The sequence below is a fragment of the Balaenoptera physalus genome, assembly GCF_965194825.1.
Source record: "Balaenoptera physalus genome assembly, chromosome: 11".
NCBI lineage: Eukaryota > Metazoa > Chordata > Mammalia > Artiodactyla > Balaenopteridae > Balaenoptera > Balaenoptera physalus.
In genome coordinates, this window is record NC_138896.1 from 73,733,749 (window position 1) to 73,754,174 (window position 20,426).

General features: G+C 39.5%; 1 protein-coding gene across 7 annotated transcripts in view; it reads right to left on the reverse strand.

Annotated features, from left to right (window-relative positions):
• The window catches only part of DCAF1 (DDB1 and CUL4 associated factor 1), an 87,536-nt gene that overhangs the window by 44,247 nt on the left and 22,863 nt on the right, over positions 1-20,426 (reverse strand). For 6 of the 7 annotated variants that reach the window (XR_014251234.1, XM_082414883.1, XM_082414882.1 and 3 more), the window contains 3 exons: positions 3,899-4,036; positions 2,381-2,893; positions 1,968-2,069 (listed from right to left, as the gene is read on the reverse strand). Coding sequence is in view for 6 of the 7 variants with exons in the window: in XM_082414883.1 (XP_082271009.1) it covers positions 1,968-2,069; positions 2,381-2,893; positions 3,899-4,036 (753 nt within the window). In the remaining variant the exon portion in view is untranslated. The remainder of the gene's footprint in view (positions 1-1,967; positions 2,070-2,380; positions 2,894-3,898; positions 4,037-20,426) is intronic. The other variant, XM_082414886.1, reaches the window with a different exon arrangement.

Genomic DNA, 20,426 nt, shown 5'->3' on the forward strand with positions numbered 1-20,426 from the left:
TTCCTTTTCAGGACAGGATGCTGCATCTGAAAGCAATAACTTTGGGTCACTGGAGACAACTCTGCCCTCCAGCTTCATCCCACTGTTCAAAGCATAATCATGAGTTTACACACTTTACACACACACACACACACACTGCATCCCATACATAGGAATACATGTTACTCCAATTTATGTCTGACCCCCTCCAAACTTAAAATTTCTGGGGTCTGAAAGGCAAATTTCCTCATTTCTATTTAATTTCAATATACTCTGGAACTGTGCTATCCAATGCACTAGTCACTGGCCACATATGGCTAATTTAATTAAAATTTAGTTAAAAATTCAATGCCTCAGAGGCACTAGCTACATTTTAAGTGCTCATATATGGCTAGTAGCCACTGTTTTGAACAGCACAGACAAAGAACATTTCCATCGTCACAGAAAGTTCTATTGGACAGCGTGGCTCTGGAATATCAGGAATGAAATTGTAACTTTGAACAGCCAGTGAGAACATTATCTCTTTTTCAGAGGTCTTGTCTAGAAGCTACTATTTCTCAAGGGCAACAGACCATTCCTTCCTTTGTGCCCCATACTTTTTTCACAACATCTATAATATCTAAAAGAAATCATAGGCTTACATGCCTGTCTCTCTTAACCAAACAATAAACAGCAGAGACTTAATTTGTCTAATATTGTAAACATCACAGAATAGTACTGTGTTTAGTTACCTGTTGGGTAGAACTATAATAGCCACAAAATTATTCATTCCACTTAACCTCTCTCCCTTCAGATTACCTTAATTATCATGAAAAGGTATGGATTTGGTGGGCTAGACATACTTGCCCTCTTACATTTAGCCCCTTTGCAACCTAGAAAATCATTTACCTTTACTGAATTTGAGTATGCCTCTATTTCTTTACTCATTTTCTGCTTTATATTTTGTTCACTCTAAATAATCTAATATCATACAATATGTATATAGTTAATAATTGAGAAGAAGTGTTGTTAGCTGACAGAATACTTAAAAGGTAGTATGACCTAAGGTACTATACACTTAATTTCTCCTCCTATCCAGTAACAATAACTGAGGCCACTCTCAGGTCTAGATCCACTTTCTCCCTTAACATTCAATCCTCTAGGACTGACCCCTGAATTTCTGTGGAGGCACTTGGTAAGCCTTATTTCTTCTATCTAAAAAAGAAATTTTCATTTGTCACGATTGACACATCTGGCAATAGAAACACCCTGGGGACTTCCCTGGCGGCGCAGTGGTTAAGAATCCGCCTGCCAATGCAGGGGACACAGGTTCGATCCCTATTCCAGGAAGATCCCACATGCCACGGAGCAACTAAGCTCGTGTGCCCCAACTACTGAGCCCACGTGCCACAACTACTGAAGCCCATGCACCTAGAGCCCATGCTCCACAACAAGAGAAGCCACCACAAGAAGCCCACGCGCTGCAACGAAGAGTAGCCCCCACTCACCGCAACTAGAGAAAGCCCGCATGCAGCAACGAAGACCCAGCGCAGCCAAAAATTAATTAATTTAAAAAACAAAAACAAAAAGAATACACCTACCAATGCAGGGGACACGGGTTCTATTCCTGGTCCGGGAAGATCCTACATGCCACGGAGCAACTAAGCTCACGCACCACAACTACTGAGCATGCACTCTAGAGCCCGCGAGCCACAACTTCTGAAGCCTGTGCGCCTAGTGCCTGTGCTCCGCAACAAGAGAAGCCACCACAATGAGAAGCCCATGCACCGCAATGGAGAGTAGCCCCCACTCGCTGCAACTAGAGAAAGCCCGCATGCAGCAACAAAGACCAAATGCAGCCAAAAATAAATAAATAAATAAAATAAATTTATTAAAAAAAAAAAACCACCACCCTGAATAATAAAATCCAGAGATGCTACATACCAAAACATATAGGCACATCCATGTCAATAAAATGGTCAGTGACCTAATATTTTTAAGAACTTTACCTTGAGTGCCTCAAATGTAAGTAGGACATCATTAGTCTGTTTCAAGTCAATATAGAACATCATCAAATCCCGTGATCCAAGTTGCATGAATATGGGAAGTAACTGAAATCAACACCAAAAACAAGTCTTAACATTTGAATTTATTTTCACATATTTCCTATTCCTTTATGAGGAGAGAAGATTAAAGAAATGAGGTGCCTCTTCCCCCCCTTTATGAAGATAAACATACAAACACACTTTGATCGAAAAGGCCTTATCAGGAGTGACCTCCATAAGACTTTACCAGTTTGAGGCAAAGACTTTTTCTGTATTAGAGTAAAAACACATCAATGTATAAAATGACACCACAAAATATCCCAGAAATAAACACAGTGGTCCCAAAATGTGAACACTACTCTTCCCAATAAGCTTACCTCCTGATATTCTCCTAAAGGGGTCAGATACTGGAGAATAAGTCGCTGCTCGATAGCAGGAGTCATAGGATAAAGGGTATAATTGGTGCCAATCACCCAGGGGGACATTTCTGACCAGCTGCTGTTAGACAGCTCAACAAACATGCGATCTGGATCAGATGATGAGAAACCCAACTTTTGCTTGGCTTTCCTAAAGCTCTCTCTGTCACCCTGTTTTGCTGACTTGTTTTTCCTCAATCCTCCTTCCTCAGGTTTAGTTGCTGAGTTCACTCTGCTACTGGTCTTGTGGCCTGAATCAAGATGAAAGGAGATCTCCATGTCTCCAGAAGCTTCCTCTTGTTCGCCATCCACTACATCTACAGCCATGTCGCCATAGTCCATATCCACAGCTTCTTCATCCAGAGGCAAAAGGGGTTCAGAGGAGAGCTTTCGTGGGCTAGGACGCTTGCTTTCTTGCCTCAAAGCTACTTCCTGAAGCTGTAGCTCCCTCAGTCTTCGAAGTACTATTGCCACCTATCAACAGATATTGGAATAAAAGGGGTTGTCTCTTCTGCATCTTAATTTAAATGATTCAAATAATTCTTACTTCCACTTAAGGATACTCATGCAATTATCTCAATGCCTGGTAACAGTAAAGATTTGATAAATATGTTGACTTGATTCCTACAGCTTGATGAAATAAATAATGGCTAAAAGTCTCATTCCCCATAAAATTTCCCAGAGAACCCAAACCAGAAGATCTGCACATAAAACACCTAATTCACAACATATCTGGCTGGATCAAGCTGGGGTGGACCATCACACCTGAAGAGGCAGACACTAGACATATTCACAATTTTTAAAAAATGTCTTTGAAAATCAAACATGAAGGTTTCTGAAACTTTTATCTGCCATAAGTTGTATTGTTAAATATTGTCATCCACATTATACATAATTACATAATCTAATTTTCAAGTTCACCACTTATGTTTTACCTTTTCCTTTAACTACTCATTTTTTGGGCCAATCCTAAACTGTAGTATTATGCTTAGCTTTAAAAAGAGAGAGTGATTAGGTCTGCAATTTATTTTAATCTGCATTAAAAAAAAAAAAGAATGATGGATGGATATAAAGAGGGGTGAATGGATGAATGGGTATGTCATGAATATAAGTTTAGTAAAATATTCACAACAATGTAAGTGGTGTGTATACAGGTGTTCACTGTAAAATTATATTTTGCTATACGTTTGAAATTTTTCATAATCCAGATGTTGGGAAGGGAAAGGAAATAGTACTATTTATCTGGTACAAAATATCATGATCCTTGACAAGATGAAAAACAGCTATTTTCTAGTAAAAAAAAAAAAAAAAGGTCCAATCAAAACTCTTATGAAAATTAGTCTTGAAATACTGAAATTATAGCTATACTCTAGTACAAGGTAACAAATAAGATCTACCTATTCAAGTTCAGTAGCAAGAAAGAACGAGTGAATACACTCCTATCTTATGCAAAAAAAATCATTCTAACATGGTCCTTACCAGCTGTGAATTTTCATCCCTGTAGTTGGCAGCAATGTCTTGATTTTCCATAGCACCTCCTAACAGACCAGTAGAATATGTCCTCAGTGGCTGATCAGCCCCTCGGGCCCATTTGAAAAGATTCTCAACAATTCCTTCCTATAGTAAAGGAAATGAAATAGCACAATTCAGGAAAAAAAAATTCATAACTAAAGATATAAGCAAAGACTTCAGTCTTGTAAAAAAAATTTTTTAATAAAACATTTCAAAATTGCTCATAAGTTTAAAAAATCCAAGTGAACTCAATGTACAATAGTAGGTGGCTTAGTTAAAATATCTGTGCACTGTGAAACAAAATCCTATTTATCCACTAAAACTCAAGCTAAAGATCAACAATCACATAATGTAGTCCTACTTTAGCTGTTAAGACCCAAAAGGTTCCATGACCAAGTGGGGAGCCTTAAAAATTCTGTATCTCTCTTTGAAGTTCACAATGCACAATTAACATTATCATTAACAGTCCACAGAAAATGAAAATCACCTCTGTGATTTACCACCGAGTTTAAAAAACAGAAACCTCCCATGTGTCCCCCCCTCCCTATACCACCTGCCTCCTCCCTCCCCCAAAGCGTATCTGCATTACTAAATTTTAATAATTTTCTTGTAAGGCTTTTGTTAAACGTTATATGCTTTGAACTGTATAAATTCTGTGGTGCCATGTGTATTTTTCTGCAACTTGTTTCTTTTACACATTATGTTTTTTACATTCATCTATATGGTTACATGTAATTGTCACAAATAGCACTCAATATAAGACAGGCTTTACACATAACATTTAATCCTCATATCAACCCTATATGATTAGGTAAGTTCTATATTTACAGAAGAGAAAACTGTCACAATGAGGTTAAGTAACTTACCAAAAGTCACAAATCTAGTAAGTGGCAAAGCTGGGATCTCATCCTAGGCAGTGTACCTCCAAATGCTCTTCATCTCCATATTCTGCTGCTGCTATTCTGTTGGCTTAACCATACCTATTTTTGTGCAAGCATGTCCCTAGAGTAGACACCTAGGAACAGTACTAAGTCACAGGTGTGTTTCCTCAACTTTACTAGAGGAGGCCAAACTATTTTCCAAAATGACAATTCACATTTCCTACAGCGAATAGTTCTTTTTTCCTACATCTTTACCAACATCTGGCTACTATCAGACTTTTAATTTTTTGCACTCTGGTGGGGATAAAAAATTAACATTTCATTTAACTTGAATTTTCTCATTTACTAATGAAGTGCAGCATTTTTTTTCATGCCTTCTAACCATTCATACTTCCACTTTCTGTGAAATACTCATGTCTTTTACCAGTGTTTCATGATAAGCACAAGTTCTTAATTTTTATATAATCATACTTAGCAATATTTTCTTTTAAACGTGTGCACTTTATATCTTAAGAAACTCTTCCCTAGGGTCATGGTGTCATTCTCCTATATATTTTCAAGTTTTAAAGTTTTTTTAAAAAAAATTAACACTCTGAAAACACATTTTGAGAAATTTTGTTTTAAAATACTTATTGAGGGGCTTCCCTGGTGGTGCAGTGGTTAAGAATCCGCCTGCCAATGCAGGGACACAGGTTCAATCCCTGGTCCGGGAAGATCCCACATGCTGCGGAGCAACTAAGCCCCTTGCGCCACAACTACTAAGCCTGTGCTCTAGAGCCCGTGTGCCACAACTACTGAAGCCCGTGCACCTAGAACCCGTGCTCTGCAACAAGAGAAGCCATGACAATGAGAAGCCCGCACACAGCAATGAAGAGTAGCCCCCGCTCGCAGCAACTAGAGAAAGCCCACGCACAGCAACGAACACCCAGCACAACCCAAAAAAATTAATTAATTTAAAATAATAATAATAAAATAAAATACTTATTGATATGAAAATATACGTACCATCAATATTAAGTCTATCATCCTCCCCTATTTCCAAACAGTATAAGAAACTTAAAACACTAACTTCAACTATTCCCTTCCATCTACATGTTACCCAGAATTTCTGTTTGCCCTTTTGCCCTCCAAAATTGTTTATTTTGGTCAATATTTCTAGGTTTACAGAAGTTCTCCAAAGACATTTTCTACTATTATCTGGCCTCTACTGATGCTGTGGCAAAGCATGCTATGTTAATCTGCAGGAAACTTTTTTACTCTAGTTGCTTTTTATTACTATTTTTTTGAGTGGTTTTGTTTATTCATTCATTCATTCATTCATTCATTTAGGCTGCGTTGGGTCTTCGTTGCTGCACGCAGGCTTTCTCTAGTTGCGGCAAGCTGGGGCTACTCTTCATTTTGCGGTGCACGGGCTTCTCACTGTGGTGGCTTCTCTTGTTGTGGAGCATGGGCTCTAGGCATGGGGCTTCAGTAGTTGTGGCACACGGGCTCAGTAGTTGTGGCTTGCAGGCTCTAGAGCGCAGGCTCAGCAGTTGTGGCACACAGGCTCAGTTGCTCCGTGGCATGTGGGATCTTCCCGGACCAGGGCTCGAACCCATGTCCCCTGCATTAGCAGGCAGATTCTTGACCACTGCGCCACCAGGGAAGTCCCATTCTAGTTGCTTTTAAAATCTTTTTGTCTTTGGTATTCTTCATTGGGCTTCCTGAATCTGAGTGGTCATGTCTTTCATTTATTTGTAAGATCCTAGCCTCATCTCTCTGAATACTACCTTTCTATTTTCTTTTTCTTTTATATACGTGTGTGTGTATATATATACACATACACATTTTTTTTTTTCTTTTTTGGCCGCATCGCATGCCATGCAGGATCCTAGTTCCCTGACCAGGGGTTGAACCCGCACCCCTTGCACTGGAAGCACAGAATGTTAACCACTGGACCACCAGGGAAGTCCCTTCTATTCTCTTTTATTGACACTCCTTTTAGATACATTTAACAATTTCTAATTCTAGTCTTATTTCTAAGAGCTTCATTATTGATTATCCTGTCAGATATTCCAGTTTATTAATTCTATCTTTAGCTGTGTCTAAATTTCACTCTACCTCATCTATTAAGTTTTAAAATTCAATAACTGTAATTTTTATTTCCAGTAGTTCCTTTGTTCATTTTCCAAATGGCCATTTTTTTCATAGTCTTAGACTTTTCTTGGAGTTCTGATTCTTTCTTTTACATTCATAACTTTTAACCATTTTAACCATTTTTCAGTGTGCAATTTGGTGGGATTCAGTACATTCACAATGTTGTATAACCATCAACACTATCTATTTCCAGAATTTCATTATCCTAAACAGAAACTCTTTACCCCAACTTTCAATAATGGATAGAAAACCGAAAAGAAAATCAATAAGGAAACAGAGGAGTTGAACAACACTACAAACCAATTAGATCTAAAAGACATATAGAGAACACTCCATCCAACAAGAGCAGAATATACATTCTTCTCAAGTACACATGGAACATTTCCCAGAAGAGACTATATGTTAGGCCACAAAACAAGTCTTAATAATTTAAAAAGAACTGACCTCTTACAAATAATTTTTTCCGATCACAATGGAATGAAATGAGAAATCAACATCCCAAGAGAAAACTGGAAAATTCATATGTGGAAATCAACAGTCTTAACCAACGAAAGTGTCAAAGAAGAAATCACAGGGAAATTAGAAAATACCTTGAGATGAATGAAAACAAAAACACAGCATACCAAAATTTATGGGATACCGCAAAAGCAATGCAAAGAGGGAAATTTACAGCTGCAAGCACATAAAGTTAAAAAGAAAAAAAGGTCAAATTAATAACTAAACTGTACACTTTAAGGAACAAGAAAGAGCAAATAAAACCCAAAGATAACAGAAGTAAAAAATAATAATAATAAAGATTAGAATGGAGATAAACAAAATAGCAAATAGAAAAATACAGAAAATTAATGAAACCAAAAGTTGTTGCTTTGAAAAGATCAACAAAATTGACAAACCTTTAGCTAAACTGATCAAGAAAAAAAAAAAGGAGAGAAGACAAATTACCAGAATCAAAAATGAAAAGGGAGGACTTCCCCAGTGGTGCAGTGGTTAAGAATCCACCTGCCAATGCAGGGGACACGGGTTCAAGCCCTGGTCCAGGAAGATCCCACATGCCGCAGAGCAACTAAGCCCATGCACCACAACTACTGAGCCTGTGCTCTAGAGCTCACAAGCCATGACTACTGAGCCCATGAGCCACAACTACTGAGCCCACGTGCCCTAGAGCCCGCCCACCACAACTACATAGCCCACGTGCTGCAACTACTGAAGCCCACTGCCTAGAGTCTGTGCTCTGCAACAAGAGAAGCCACCGCAATGAGAAGCCCACGCACCACAACAAAGACCCAATGCAGCCAAAAAAATAAATAAATTTTAAAATTTTTTTTAAAAAAGAAAGGGGGAACATGACTACCAATTTTACAGGAATAAAAAGGCTTATAAGGGAATTCCCCAGTGGTCCAGTGGGTAGGACTCCACACTTTCATGGCCAAGGGCCCAGGTTCAATCCCTGGTCAGGGAACTAAGATCCCACAAGCCACATGCGGCATGGCCAAAAAAAAAAAGGGGGGGAGTGGATTACAGGAGAACACTATAAACAACTGTACACCAACAAATTGAGTAACTTAGATTAAACGGACAAATTCCTAGAAACACAATCTACCAAAATGGACTACTGAAGAAACAGAATAACCGAACAGACGTATAACCAGTAAGGAGACTGAATCAGTTGTCAAAACCCTCCCAAAACAGAAAAACCTAGGACCAGATCGCTTAACTGGTAAATTTTACCATTTAAGGAATTAATACCAAGTTTTCTCAAACTCTTCCAAAAAATTAATGAGAAGGAACACTTCCTAACTCATTCTATGAATCCAGCATCACCCTGATACCAAAGCAAGACACAAAGATAGTACAAGAAAACTACAGATATTCCTTATGAATACTGATGCAAAAATTCTCAAAAAATACTTGCAAACTCAATTCAGCAGCATACTAAGAGGATTACTGTATATACCACGACCAAGTGGATTTACCCAGGTACATATGGTTCAAAATACAAAAATCAATCTATGTAACACACCACATTAATAGAATCAGTGTGAATTAATTTTTGTGAATTAGTAGAAAACCACATGACCATGTCAACTGAGGCAAAAAGAATCTGACAAAAGTAAAATCCCTTTCATTAAAAAACACTTAATAAACTAGAAATAGAAGGAAACTTCCTCAACATAATAAATGCCAGTCATGAAAAAATCACAGCTAACACTACACTTAACCGTAAAAGTCTGACAGACTTTCTCCAAAGATTAAAAACAAGACAAGAATGTCTGCTTTCACCACTTCTATTCAACATAGTACTGGCAAGAAAAAGAAATTAAAGGCATCTGTGTTGGAAAGGAAGAAATAAAATTATCTCTGTTCACAAATGACATGATCTTATACATAAAAAGCTCTAAAGTTTCCACACACACACACACACACACAGACACACACACACACACACACACAACAACCTGTTAGAATAAATGAATTCTGCAAAGTTGCAGAATACAAAATCAATACACAAAAATCAGTTGCATTTCTATACACTAGTAATGAAAAATCTGAAAAGGAAACATATCCAGTCATTGTTTAATTGTTGACTCCTAATCATGGAGGATTATTTGCTGGGATACTTTGTAATTTTTTTGTGAGCTCACTTTTTGTGGAAATTGTTTTTTCTGTGAAAATCCCTTGTGGCCCAGATTGTGAAAGCTTCTCCACCACAGGAGTTCTGTATTTGCTTTTGCCAGACAACCAAAGAATATCACTGGTCCAAAACAATTTTGTTTGTTGTTAATATCTTGACTTTGGGGTTCCCAATCAAAATAGAAATTTCAAACATATACCCAAATAAGGCCCATGCCCAGAGTTTCTCAGGGGAGACTTACATGCCCATGCCCCTGCCCCTCAGAGTGGAGTCAGAGAGTGAGAAATCTATCATCTTCCCACATCATAAAGCAGATAGTTTTCCATTGTTTCAATGAAGGTCCTTAGGGAATCCCAGTTTTATATGGAGGTCAGGGTCCCCATTCTAATTCCTCACCCAAGATTTTGTCCCTGTCCTCAATTACCACTTTACTTTTACAGTTCCATCTTCATTTCTGGCACCTAGGAATTTCTCTAAGAGTTTATTATAGTTTACCCGAAATTTGTATTTGTGTGCAGCGGGAGAGTTTGTAAGTTATCCTGGTTAGTCATCTTGATAGATCTGGGTCTTGTCCCCTCTGTATTAAAACCATTTCTTTTCTCTCTGATTCTGAAATACCATAGACTCATGGTTTTCTTCCTACCTCATGGGATGCTGTGAGAATTAAGTGATACAATGCAAATCAAATGCTTAGCACAGGACTGGCACTCAATAAACAGTAGCCATCTACCTAACTGACCACGTGGACATTTTCATCATAAAACACCTATTAACATTTTAGGGGAATCTTAATGTTCCAGAGTATAAAATCTTGAAAAAAAAAAAAAAAAATTGAAAACGCTGGCTTAAAGGTTACACTTTCTGAGATTTCATTCTCTCCGATTTTATCCCTCTGACCTCCAATAATCTGAGACAACCTCAAAGAAAAAAAAACGTTAAAGCAGTACTCTTAAAGAATTAAGTCCCTAAAGGTCCTGTTCTCACTGGATTAAGAGCATACACTGATAAACGTAAACAGTACAAAAAACCTGGTACGTAAACAATATAAAAGTACTCTGTTCTATAACACACTTAATATAATGAAGAAACTATACAGCCAAATTTTTTTTTAAATTTTATTTATTTATTTATTTATGGCTGTGTTGGGTCTTCGTTTCTGTGCAAGGGCTTTCTCTAGTTGTGGCAAGCGGGGGCCACTCTTCATCACGGTGCGTGGGCCTCTCATTATCGCGGCCTCTCTTGTTGCGGAGCACAGGCTCCAGATGCGCAGGCTCAGTAATTGTGGCTCACGGGCCTAGCTGTTCTACGGCATGTGGGATCTTCCCAGACCAGGGCTCGAACCCGTGTCCCCTGCATTAGCAGGCAGATTCTCAACCACTGCACCACGAGGGAAGCCCAGCCAAATTATTTTAAATAAAAATAAAATTTAAAAGAATGATAAAGATGGCAGAGGAGTAGGATATGGAGCTCACCTTCTCCCACAAATACATCAAAAATACATCTACATGTGGAACGATTCTCACAGAACACCTACTGAATGCTGGCAGAAGACCTCAGACTTCAAAAAGGGCTAGAAAATCTCCATGTAACTGGGTAGGACAAAAGAAAAAAAAAAGCACGAAAGGAAACGAGACAGCACCTGCATACTTGGGAGAGAACTGCGAAAAAGGAAAGGTTTCCACACACTGGGAAGTCCCCTCACTGGCAGGGAGAACAGCCCGAATGGAGGGGGAGCTCCGGAGCCTCAGGGGAGAGTGCAGCAACCAGTTTGCAGAGGGCAAAGAGGAGAGACACCAGCACAGCCAGTCGGTGCTGCCACCTGGCACTCCCCAGCCCAAGATGCTCACTCTTCCACTGAGGGGGTCAGGGGCTGAGTGCTGAGGCTTGTGCTTTGAAGGTCAGAACCAAGAAGAGGACTGGGGCTGGCTGCATGGTGACAGCCTGAGGGGGCTAGGGTGTGGTGCGCTATAACCGAGGGACTATGGGAGGAAGCCTGGGCCCCCCAAAGGGGCAAGGCACCATTGTTGGGGGGTCCACAAGGAGAGGGGTGGGCCTGCCACAGGAGCTTCTTTCTCTACGCCCTCTCTCAGGCAGCAGGGCACCACCTACACAAGCTCCAGAGGTGGGCAATAGCTGCCGCTGCCATCTTGGACTCCACAGTCAGGCATGGACGGCTGGCCAAGGGTCCCAAAACCTGGCACCAACCAATGCCCCCGCCTCCCCGGAAGCACATGCAGCCCACTGGCACCAAGGGTCCCATGAGCGGGCTGCAGGCCTGCATACCCCCTAACAAGGGGATAATGACCAGCACATGCGGAGGAAAGAAACAGCAAACACCCAAACCAAAAACAGCCCTCAGACCAAAAAAATATTAAACCCACACAAGCTATGCAGGGACGCTCCCATAATAAATAGCCCTCCAAGACTACTGTAGGTATTTGTATCTCTTAAACTCACAGAGTAAGAGAAATATAAGCAAAATGAAGAAGCAGAGGAACCACTCCCAATTAAAAGACCAAGAGAATTCCCCTGAAGGAACAAACAAAGAAACAGACCTCTTCAGTCTAACAGACACCGAGTTCAAAAAGGAGGTAATGAAAATAGTGAAGGAACTAAGAAAGGTTTTCAACAGAAATGCAGATTACTGTAAAAAGGAACTAGAAACTATAAGGAGGAGACAAGAAAAATTAGAAAATTCATTTGCTGAGGAGAAATCTAAGCTAAATGCAACGAATAGCAAAATAAATAATGCAGAAGAAAGAATAAGTGATCTGCAAGATAGAATAATAGAAATTACCCAAACAAAAGAGTAGACAGAAAACCAAATGAGGGATATCCCTGGTGGTCCAGCAGTTAAGACTCCACGCTCCCCATGCAGGGGGCCCGGGTTTGATCCCTGGTCAGGGAACTAGATCCCGCATGCCGCAACTAAGAGCCGCATGCTGCAACTAAAAGATCCTGCATGCCGCAACTAAAAATCCCACGTGCCACAACTAAAAAAAAAAGATCCTGGATGCCGCAACTAAGACCCGCATGCCGCAACTAAAGATCCCACACACCGAAATGAAGACCCCGCACACGGCAACAAAGATCCCACATGCCGCAACTAAGACCCAGCACATCCAAATTAATTAATTAGTTAATTTTTAAAAAAGAAAAACAAATGAAAAAAAAATGAAAGCAACATTAACAGACCTATGGGATAATATAAACCATGCCAAAATACACATAACAGGGATTCCAGAGGGAGAAGAAAGAGAAAAGGGGATTGAAAATGTATCTGAAGAAATTATGGCTGAAAACTTCCCAAATTTAAAGAAGGAAACAGATATCCACATATACGAAGCACAGAGGGTCCCAAACAAGATGAACCCAGACAGACCTACATTCCAAGATATATGATAATAAAAATGGCAAAAGTTAAAGAGAGAATACTAAAGGCAGCAAGAGAAAAACAAAGAGTTAATTACAAGGGAAGGCCCAATATGGCTATCAGCTGATTTCTCTACAGAAATGCTGCAGGCCAGAAGGGAGTGGCAAAATATATTCAAAGTCTTGAACAGGAAAAATCTGCAACCTAGAATACTCTACCCAGCAAAATTATCATTTAGAATAGGAGGAGAAATAATTTCTCTGACAAGCAAAAACTAAAAGAATACAGCAATACTAAATCTATCCTAAAAGAAATATTGAAAGGTCTTCTCTAAAAGAAGCAGGAAGATACAGGGAGATAGCAATTGGAAAGTAAATCACTTAAATTAGCTAATATACAAATCAAAAAGGAAAAAAAAACCACCACCTATTTGTGAAAGTGATCATAAATGCAAGGAACAGCAAAAGGATAAAGATGAAGATGTAAAAAAAGGATATCAAAATCATAAAATTTGGGGAAGGACTATGAAAATGTAGATTTTTTTTTTTTAGAATGTGTTTGGGCCTATATGACTATCAGTCTAAAGCAAGCAGAACTAGGAACGGGTTAACATACTTGAAAAACAGGGCAACCACAAATCAAAAACATACAATAGATTCACAAAAACCAAAAACAACCCAAGCATAAAACAAAAAGAAATCATCAAACCCCAAAAAGAAAAACAAAAAGAACAAGGAACAAACAAGGAATATAGAAACAGCTGAAAACAAAGTTTAAAATGGCAATAAATATATATGTATCAATATTACCTTAAATGTCAATGGACCGAATGCTCCAATCAAAAACAAAGAGTGGCAGACTGGATTAAAAAAACAAGAGCCTACAATATTCGACCTACAAGAGACCCATCTTAGGGCAAAGGACACACACTGAAAGTGAGGGGATGGAAAAAGGTATTTCATTTCATGCAAACAGAAATGACAAGAAAGCAGGAGCTACAATATTCCTAGCAGACAAAACAGACTTTAAAACAAAGGCCAAGGACTTCCCTGGTGGTCCAATGTGTAAGACTCTGTGCCAATGCAGGGAGCCCAGGTTCGATCCCTGGTCGGGGAACTAGATACCGCATGCATGCCGCAACTAAACAGTCCGCATGCCGCAACTAAGAGTCCAGTCTGCATGTCGCAACCAAGAAGTCCACATGCTGCAACTAAGATCCCACGTGCCACAACTAACACCCACTGCAGCCAAAATAAATAAATAAATAAATATTTTAAAAATTAAAAAAATAAAACAAAGGCCATAAGAAAGATAAAGAAGGACACTATATAACAGTAAAAGGATCAATATAAGAAGAAGATTTTACACTTCGTCAACATATGCGCGACTGATACAAGAGCAACCAAATACGTAAAACAAATACAGACATAACAGGAGAAATTGATGGGAATATAATAGGAGACTTTTAACACCCCACTCACATCAATGAAGAGATCTTCTAGACAGAAAATCAATAAGGCAACAGAGATCCTAAATGATACAACACTTAGATTTAATTGATATTTTCAGGATATTACATCCAAAAAAAACCGGAATACACATTCTTTTCAAGTGCACATGGAACACTCTCTCTAGGACTGACCACATACTAGGGCACAAAACTAACCTCAACAAATTTAAGAGTACAGAAATTATTTCAAGCATCTCCTCTGAACACAATGGCATGAAACTAGAAATCAACCATAGGAAAAGAAATGAGAAAAAAATGATTACATGGAGACTAAACAACATGCTACTAAAAAGCCAATGGGTCAACAAGGAAATCAAAAAGGAAATTTAAAAAATACCTTGAGAAAAGCAACAATGAAAACACAAACCATACAAAATCCATGGGATGCAGCAAAAGCAGTTCTTAGAGGGAAGTTCATAGTGACACAGGCCTTCCTCAAAAAACAAGAAAAGTCTCAAATAAACAACCTAACCTACCACTTGAAAGAATCAGAAAAAGGACAAACGAAACCCATAGTCAGCAGAAGGAAGAAAACAATAAAGATCAGAGTGGAAATAAATAAAATAGAGGTTTAAAAAACAACAGAAAGGGAATTCCCTAGTGGTCCAGTGGTTAGGACTCCGCACTTTCACTGCTGAGGGCCCAGGTTCAATCGCTGGTCAGGGAACTAGGATCCCACAAGCCACGCAGCGTGACCCCCCCAAAAAAAGAAACCAAGAGCTGGTTCTTTGAAAGGGTAAACAAAATTGACAAACCTCTGGCCAGGCTCACCAAGAAGAAAAGAGCAAGAACCCAAATAAAATAAGAAATGAAAAAGGAGAAATCTCAGCTGGTACCATAGAAATACAAAAAAACCATAGAAGAATAATATGAACAATTATATGCCAACAAATCTGACAACCTACAAGAAATAGACAACTTTCTACAAACATACAGCCCACCAAAATTGAATCAAGAAGAAACAGATGATCTGAACAGACTGACGACTAGAAGTGAAGTAGAATCTGTAATTTAAAAAACTCCCTACAAACAAAAGTCCAGGACCAGGTGCCTTCACAGGCAAATTCTACCAAACATACAAAGAAGAACTTACACTGATTCTTCTAAAACTCTTCCAAAAGACTGAAGAGGAGGAAACACTCCCAAAGACATTCTATGAAGTCACCATCACCCTGATACCAAAATCAGACAAAGATACCAACAAAAAAGAAAATTACAGGCCAATATCTTTGATGAACATAGACGCAAAAATTCTCAACAAAATATTAGCGAACTGAATCCAACAACACATAAAAAAGATCGTACACCACAACCAAGTGGGATTCATCCCAAGTTCACAAGAACGGTTCAACATCTGCAAAGCAATCAATGTAATACACCACATAAACAAAAGAAAAGTCAAAAACCACGTGATTATCTCAATAGATGCAGAAAAAGCATTTGGCAAAACTCAACATCATCCATGATAAAAACTTTTACCAAAGTGAGTATAGAGGGAACATATCTCAACATAATAAAAGCCACTTATGACAAACCCACAGCCAATATAATACTCAGTGGTGAAAAGCTGAAAGTCTTCCCACTAAAACCTGGAACAAGACAAGGATGCCCACTCTTACCACTGCTATTCAACATAGTATTGGAAGTCCTAGCCACAGCAATCCGACAAGAAAAATAAAAGGTATCCAAATTGGAAGGGAAGAGGTAAAACTGTCACTAAATGCAGATGACATGATACTATATATAGAAAATCCTAAGAATTCCACACTAAAACGACTAGATCTTATAAAGGAATTCAGAAAAGTAGCAGGATACAAGATTAACATTCAGAAATCGGTTGCATAAATTTCTTGACACTAATGATGAAATATCAGGGACTTCTCTGGTGGTCCAGTGCTTAAGAATCCGCCATCCAATGCAGGGGACGCAGGTGCGATCCCTGGTCGGGGAACTAAGATCCCACATGCCGCAGGGCAACTAAGCCTGTGTGCTGTCAACTACTGAGCCTGCATGCCCTAGAGCCCATGCGCCACAACTGGACAGTCCGCGGGCCATGGAGCCCGTGCGGCACAACTACTAAGCCCGCAGAGTCTGGAGCCCATGTGCCACAACTAGAGAGCTTGCTCACCACAACTACTGAGCCCATGCTCTCTAGAGTCTGTGCACCACAATGAAGAGCATGCGCCGCAATGAAAGATCCTGCGTGCCACAATGAAGATCCAGAGTGCCACAACTAAGACCCGACACAGCTAAATAAATAAATAAATATATTTTTTAAAAACCAATGAAATATCAGAAAGAGAATGTATAAAAACAAGACCTTTTAAAATCACACCAAAAAAACATAAAATACCTAGGAATAAACCTGACCAAGGAAGTGAAAGACTTATATGCTGAGAACTATAAAACATTACTAAAGGAAATTAAAGAGAATGCAAAGAAATGGAAAGATATCCCATGCTCTTGGACTGGAAGAATTAATATTATTAAAATGGCAATACTACCCAAAGCAATCCACAGATTTAAAGCAACCCCTATCAAATTACCCATGACATTTTTTGCAGAACTAGAACAAATAATGCAAAAATTCATATGGAGCCATAAGAGACCCAGAATTGCCAAAGCAATCCTGAGGAAAAAATACAAAGCAGGAGGCATAACTCTCCCAGGCTTCAGACAATACTACAAAGGTACAGTAATCAAAACAGTGTGGTATCAGTACAAAAACAGACATATGGATCAATGGAACAGAATAGAGAGCCCAAAAATAAACTTACACACCTACATTCAATTAATCGTGGACAAAGGAAGCAAGACTATAAAATGGGAAAAAGACAGTCTCTTCAGCAAGTGGTACTGGGAAAGCTGGACAGCCACATGTAAATCAGTGAAGTTAGGACAGCCACATGAAAATCAGTGAAGTCAGGACACACACTCACACCATGCACAAAAATACTCAAAATGGCTTAAAGACTTGAACATAAGACATAATACCATAAACTCCTAGAAGAAAGCACAGGCTAAACATTCTCTGACATAAATTGTACCAATGGTTTCTTAAGTCAGTCTCCCAAGGCAACAGAAATAAAAACAAAAATAAAATGGGACCTAATCAAACTTAAAAGCTTTTGCACAGCAAAGGAAATCATTTAAAAGAAATGAGGGACTTCCCTGGTGGTCCAGTGGCTAAGACTCCACACTCCCAATGCAGGGGGCCCAGGTTCAATCCCTGGTCAGGAAACTAGATCCCACATGCTGCAACTAAGAGTTCGCATGCCGCAACTAAAAGATCCCACATGTCACAACTGAAGATCCTGTACACAGCAACAAGGATCCCACATGTGGCAAGGAAGATCCCACACGCGGCAACGAAGATCCCGCACATGGCAACTAAGAACCAGCACAGCCAAATAAATAAATAAATGTTAAAAAAAAAAAAAAAAACGAAAAACCTACAGAATGGGAGAAAATATTTGAAATGATGCGACCAAAACTGCTTAATCTCCAAAATATACAAACAGCTCATACAACTCAACAAAAAAACAAACAACCCAATTGAAAAATCGACAGAAGATCTTAATAGACATTTCTCCAAAGAAGACATGCAGATGGTCAGTAGGCACATGAAAAGATGCTCAACATCACTAATTATTAGAGAAATGTAGAACAAAATTAAAATGAGGTACCACCTCACACCAGTCAGAATTGCCATCGTTAAAAAGTCTACAAATAACAGGGACTTCCCTGGTGGCATACTGGTTAAGAATCCGCCTGCCAATGCAGGGGACACGGGTTCAAGCCCTGGTCCAGGAAGATCCCACATGCCGCGGAGCAACTAAGCCCGTGTGCCACAACTACTGAGCCTGCGCTCTAGAGCCTGCGTGCCACAACTACTGAAGCCCGTGTGCCTAGAGCTCCACAACAAGAGAAGCCACCGCAATGAGAAGCCTGCGCACTGCAATGAAGAGTAGCCCCTGCTCACTGCAACTAGAGAGAGCCTGCGTGCAGAATGAAGACGCAACACAGCCATTTATTTATTTATCTTTTTTTTTTTTTTTTTTTTTTTAAAGTCTACAAATAACAAATGCTGGAGAGGGTGTGGAGAAAAGGGCACCCTCCTACAATGTTGGTGGTAATGTAAGTTGGTGCAGCCACTATACTGGAAAATAGTATGGAGGTTCCTCAGCAAAATAAAAATACAGTTACCATATGATCCAGCAATCCCACTCTTCGGCATATACCCAGACAAAATTATAATTCAAAAAGACAGGGGCTTCCCTGGCGGCACAGTGGTTAAGAATCCGCCTGCCAATATAAGGGACACAGGTTTGAGCCCTGCTCCGGGACGATCCCACATGCCGTGGAGCAACTAAGCCCATGAGCCACAACTACTGTGCCTGCACTCTAGGGCCCGTGAGCCACAACCACTGAGTCCACGTGCCACAACTACTGAAGCCCACGCGCCTAGGGCCCATGCTCCGCAGCAACAGAAGCCACCGCAATGAGAAGCCCGCGCAATGCAACGAAGAGTAGCCCCCACTCGTCGCAACTAGAGAAAGCCCACACGCAGCAACAAAGACCCAACACAGCCAAAAATAAATAAATAAAAAGATACAGGTACCCCTATGTTCATAGCAGCACTATTCACAATAGCCAAAACATGGAAACAACCGAAAGGTCCGTCGACAGATGAATGGATAAAGAAGATGTGGTACATATATATAACGAAATACGACTCAGCCATAAAACAGAACGAAATTATGACATTTGCAGCAACATGGATACAACCTGAGATTATCATACTAAGTCAAGTCAGACAGAGAAAGACAAATATCATGTGATATCACTTATATGTGGAATCTAAAATATGGCACAAATGAGCCCATCTACAAAACAGAAACAGACTCACAGACAGAGAGAACAGACTTGTGGTTACCAAGGGGGGTGGAGGGAGGGAGAGGGATGGACTGGGAATTTGGGGTTAGCAGATGCAAACTATTACATTTAGAACAGACAAACAAAAAGGTCCTACTGTATAGCACAGGGAACTATATCCAGTCTCCTCGGATAAACCATAATGGAAAAGAATATTAAAAAAAAAAAAGAATGTATATATGTATACAAATGAGTCACCTTGCTGTACAGCAGAAATTAACACAGCATTGTAAATCAACTATACTTAAAAAAAAAGAGCAGCAAGCATAAACAGAAAACAATAAAACAAAATAAAATTTAAAGCTATTTCAACATCTGTGAAAGTACAATCCAGCAACTTTTTTAAACAGCAGCTAGAATACAATCAATTTAGTAACTTACAACCAGCTCTTAAAAAGAAATGAAATAGAAACTATAAGGATGCACTACACAAAGGGGTAAACAATGTTCAAGAAAACTCTCTGATACATATAATGTATGGGTTGCAATGTAAAACAAAATGTACCCAGCTTTTGGAAAAAAAAAAGTAAAATGTGTAACTATCGGTTCAGAAAGTTTGAGAAACACTGCTCTAAAGCAGTGAATCTTTTTTTTTAATAAATTTATTTATTTTATTTTATTTATTTTTGGCTACACTGGGTCTGCATTGTTGCACGCAGATTTTCTCTAGTTGCAGTGAGTGGGGGCTACTCTTCGTTGCGGTGCACAGGCCTCTCATTGCAGTGGCTTCTCTTGTTGCAGAGCTCTAGAGCGCAGGCTCAGTAGTTGTGGCGCATGGGCTTAGCTGCTCCGTGGCATGTGGGATCTTCCCAGACCAGGGCTCTAACCCGTGTCCCCTGCACTGGCAGGCGGATTCTTAACCACTGTGCCACCAGGGAAGCCCTAAAGCAATAAGTCTTAACTGTAGCTTTGTGAAACACCAGTTGCCAATCTGTCTAAAAATAATGATTTTGTTTTCTTTTTCTTCTTCTTTTTTTTGGGGGGGGGGCTGCACTGCGCAGAATGCAGAATCTAAGTCCCCTGACCAG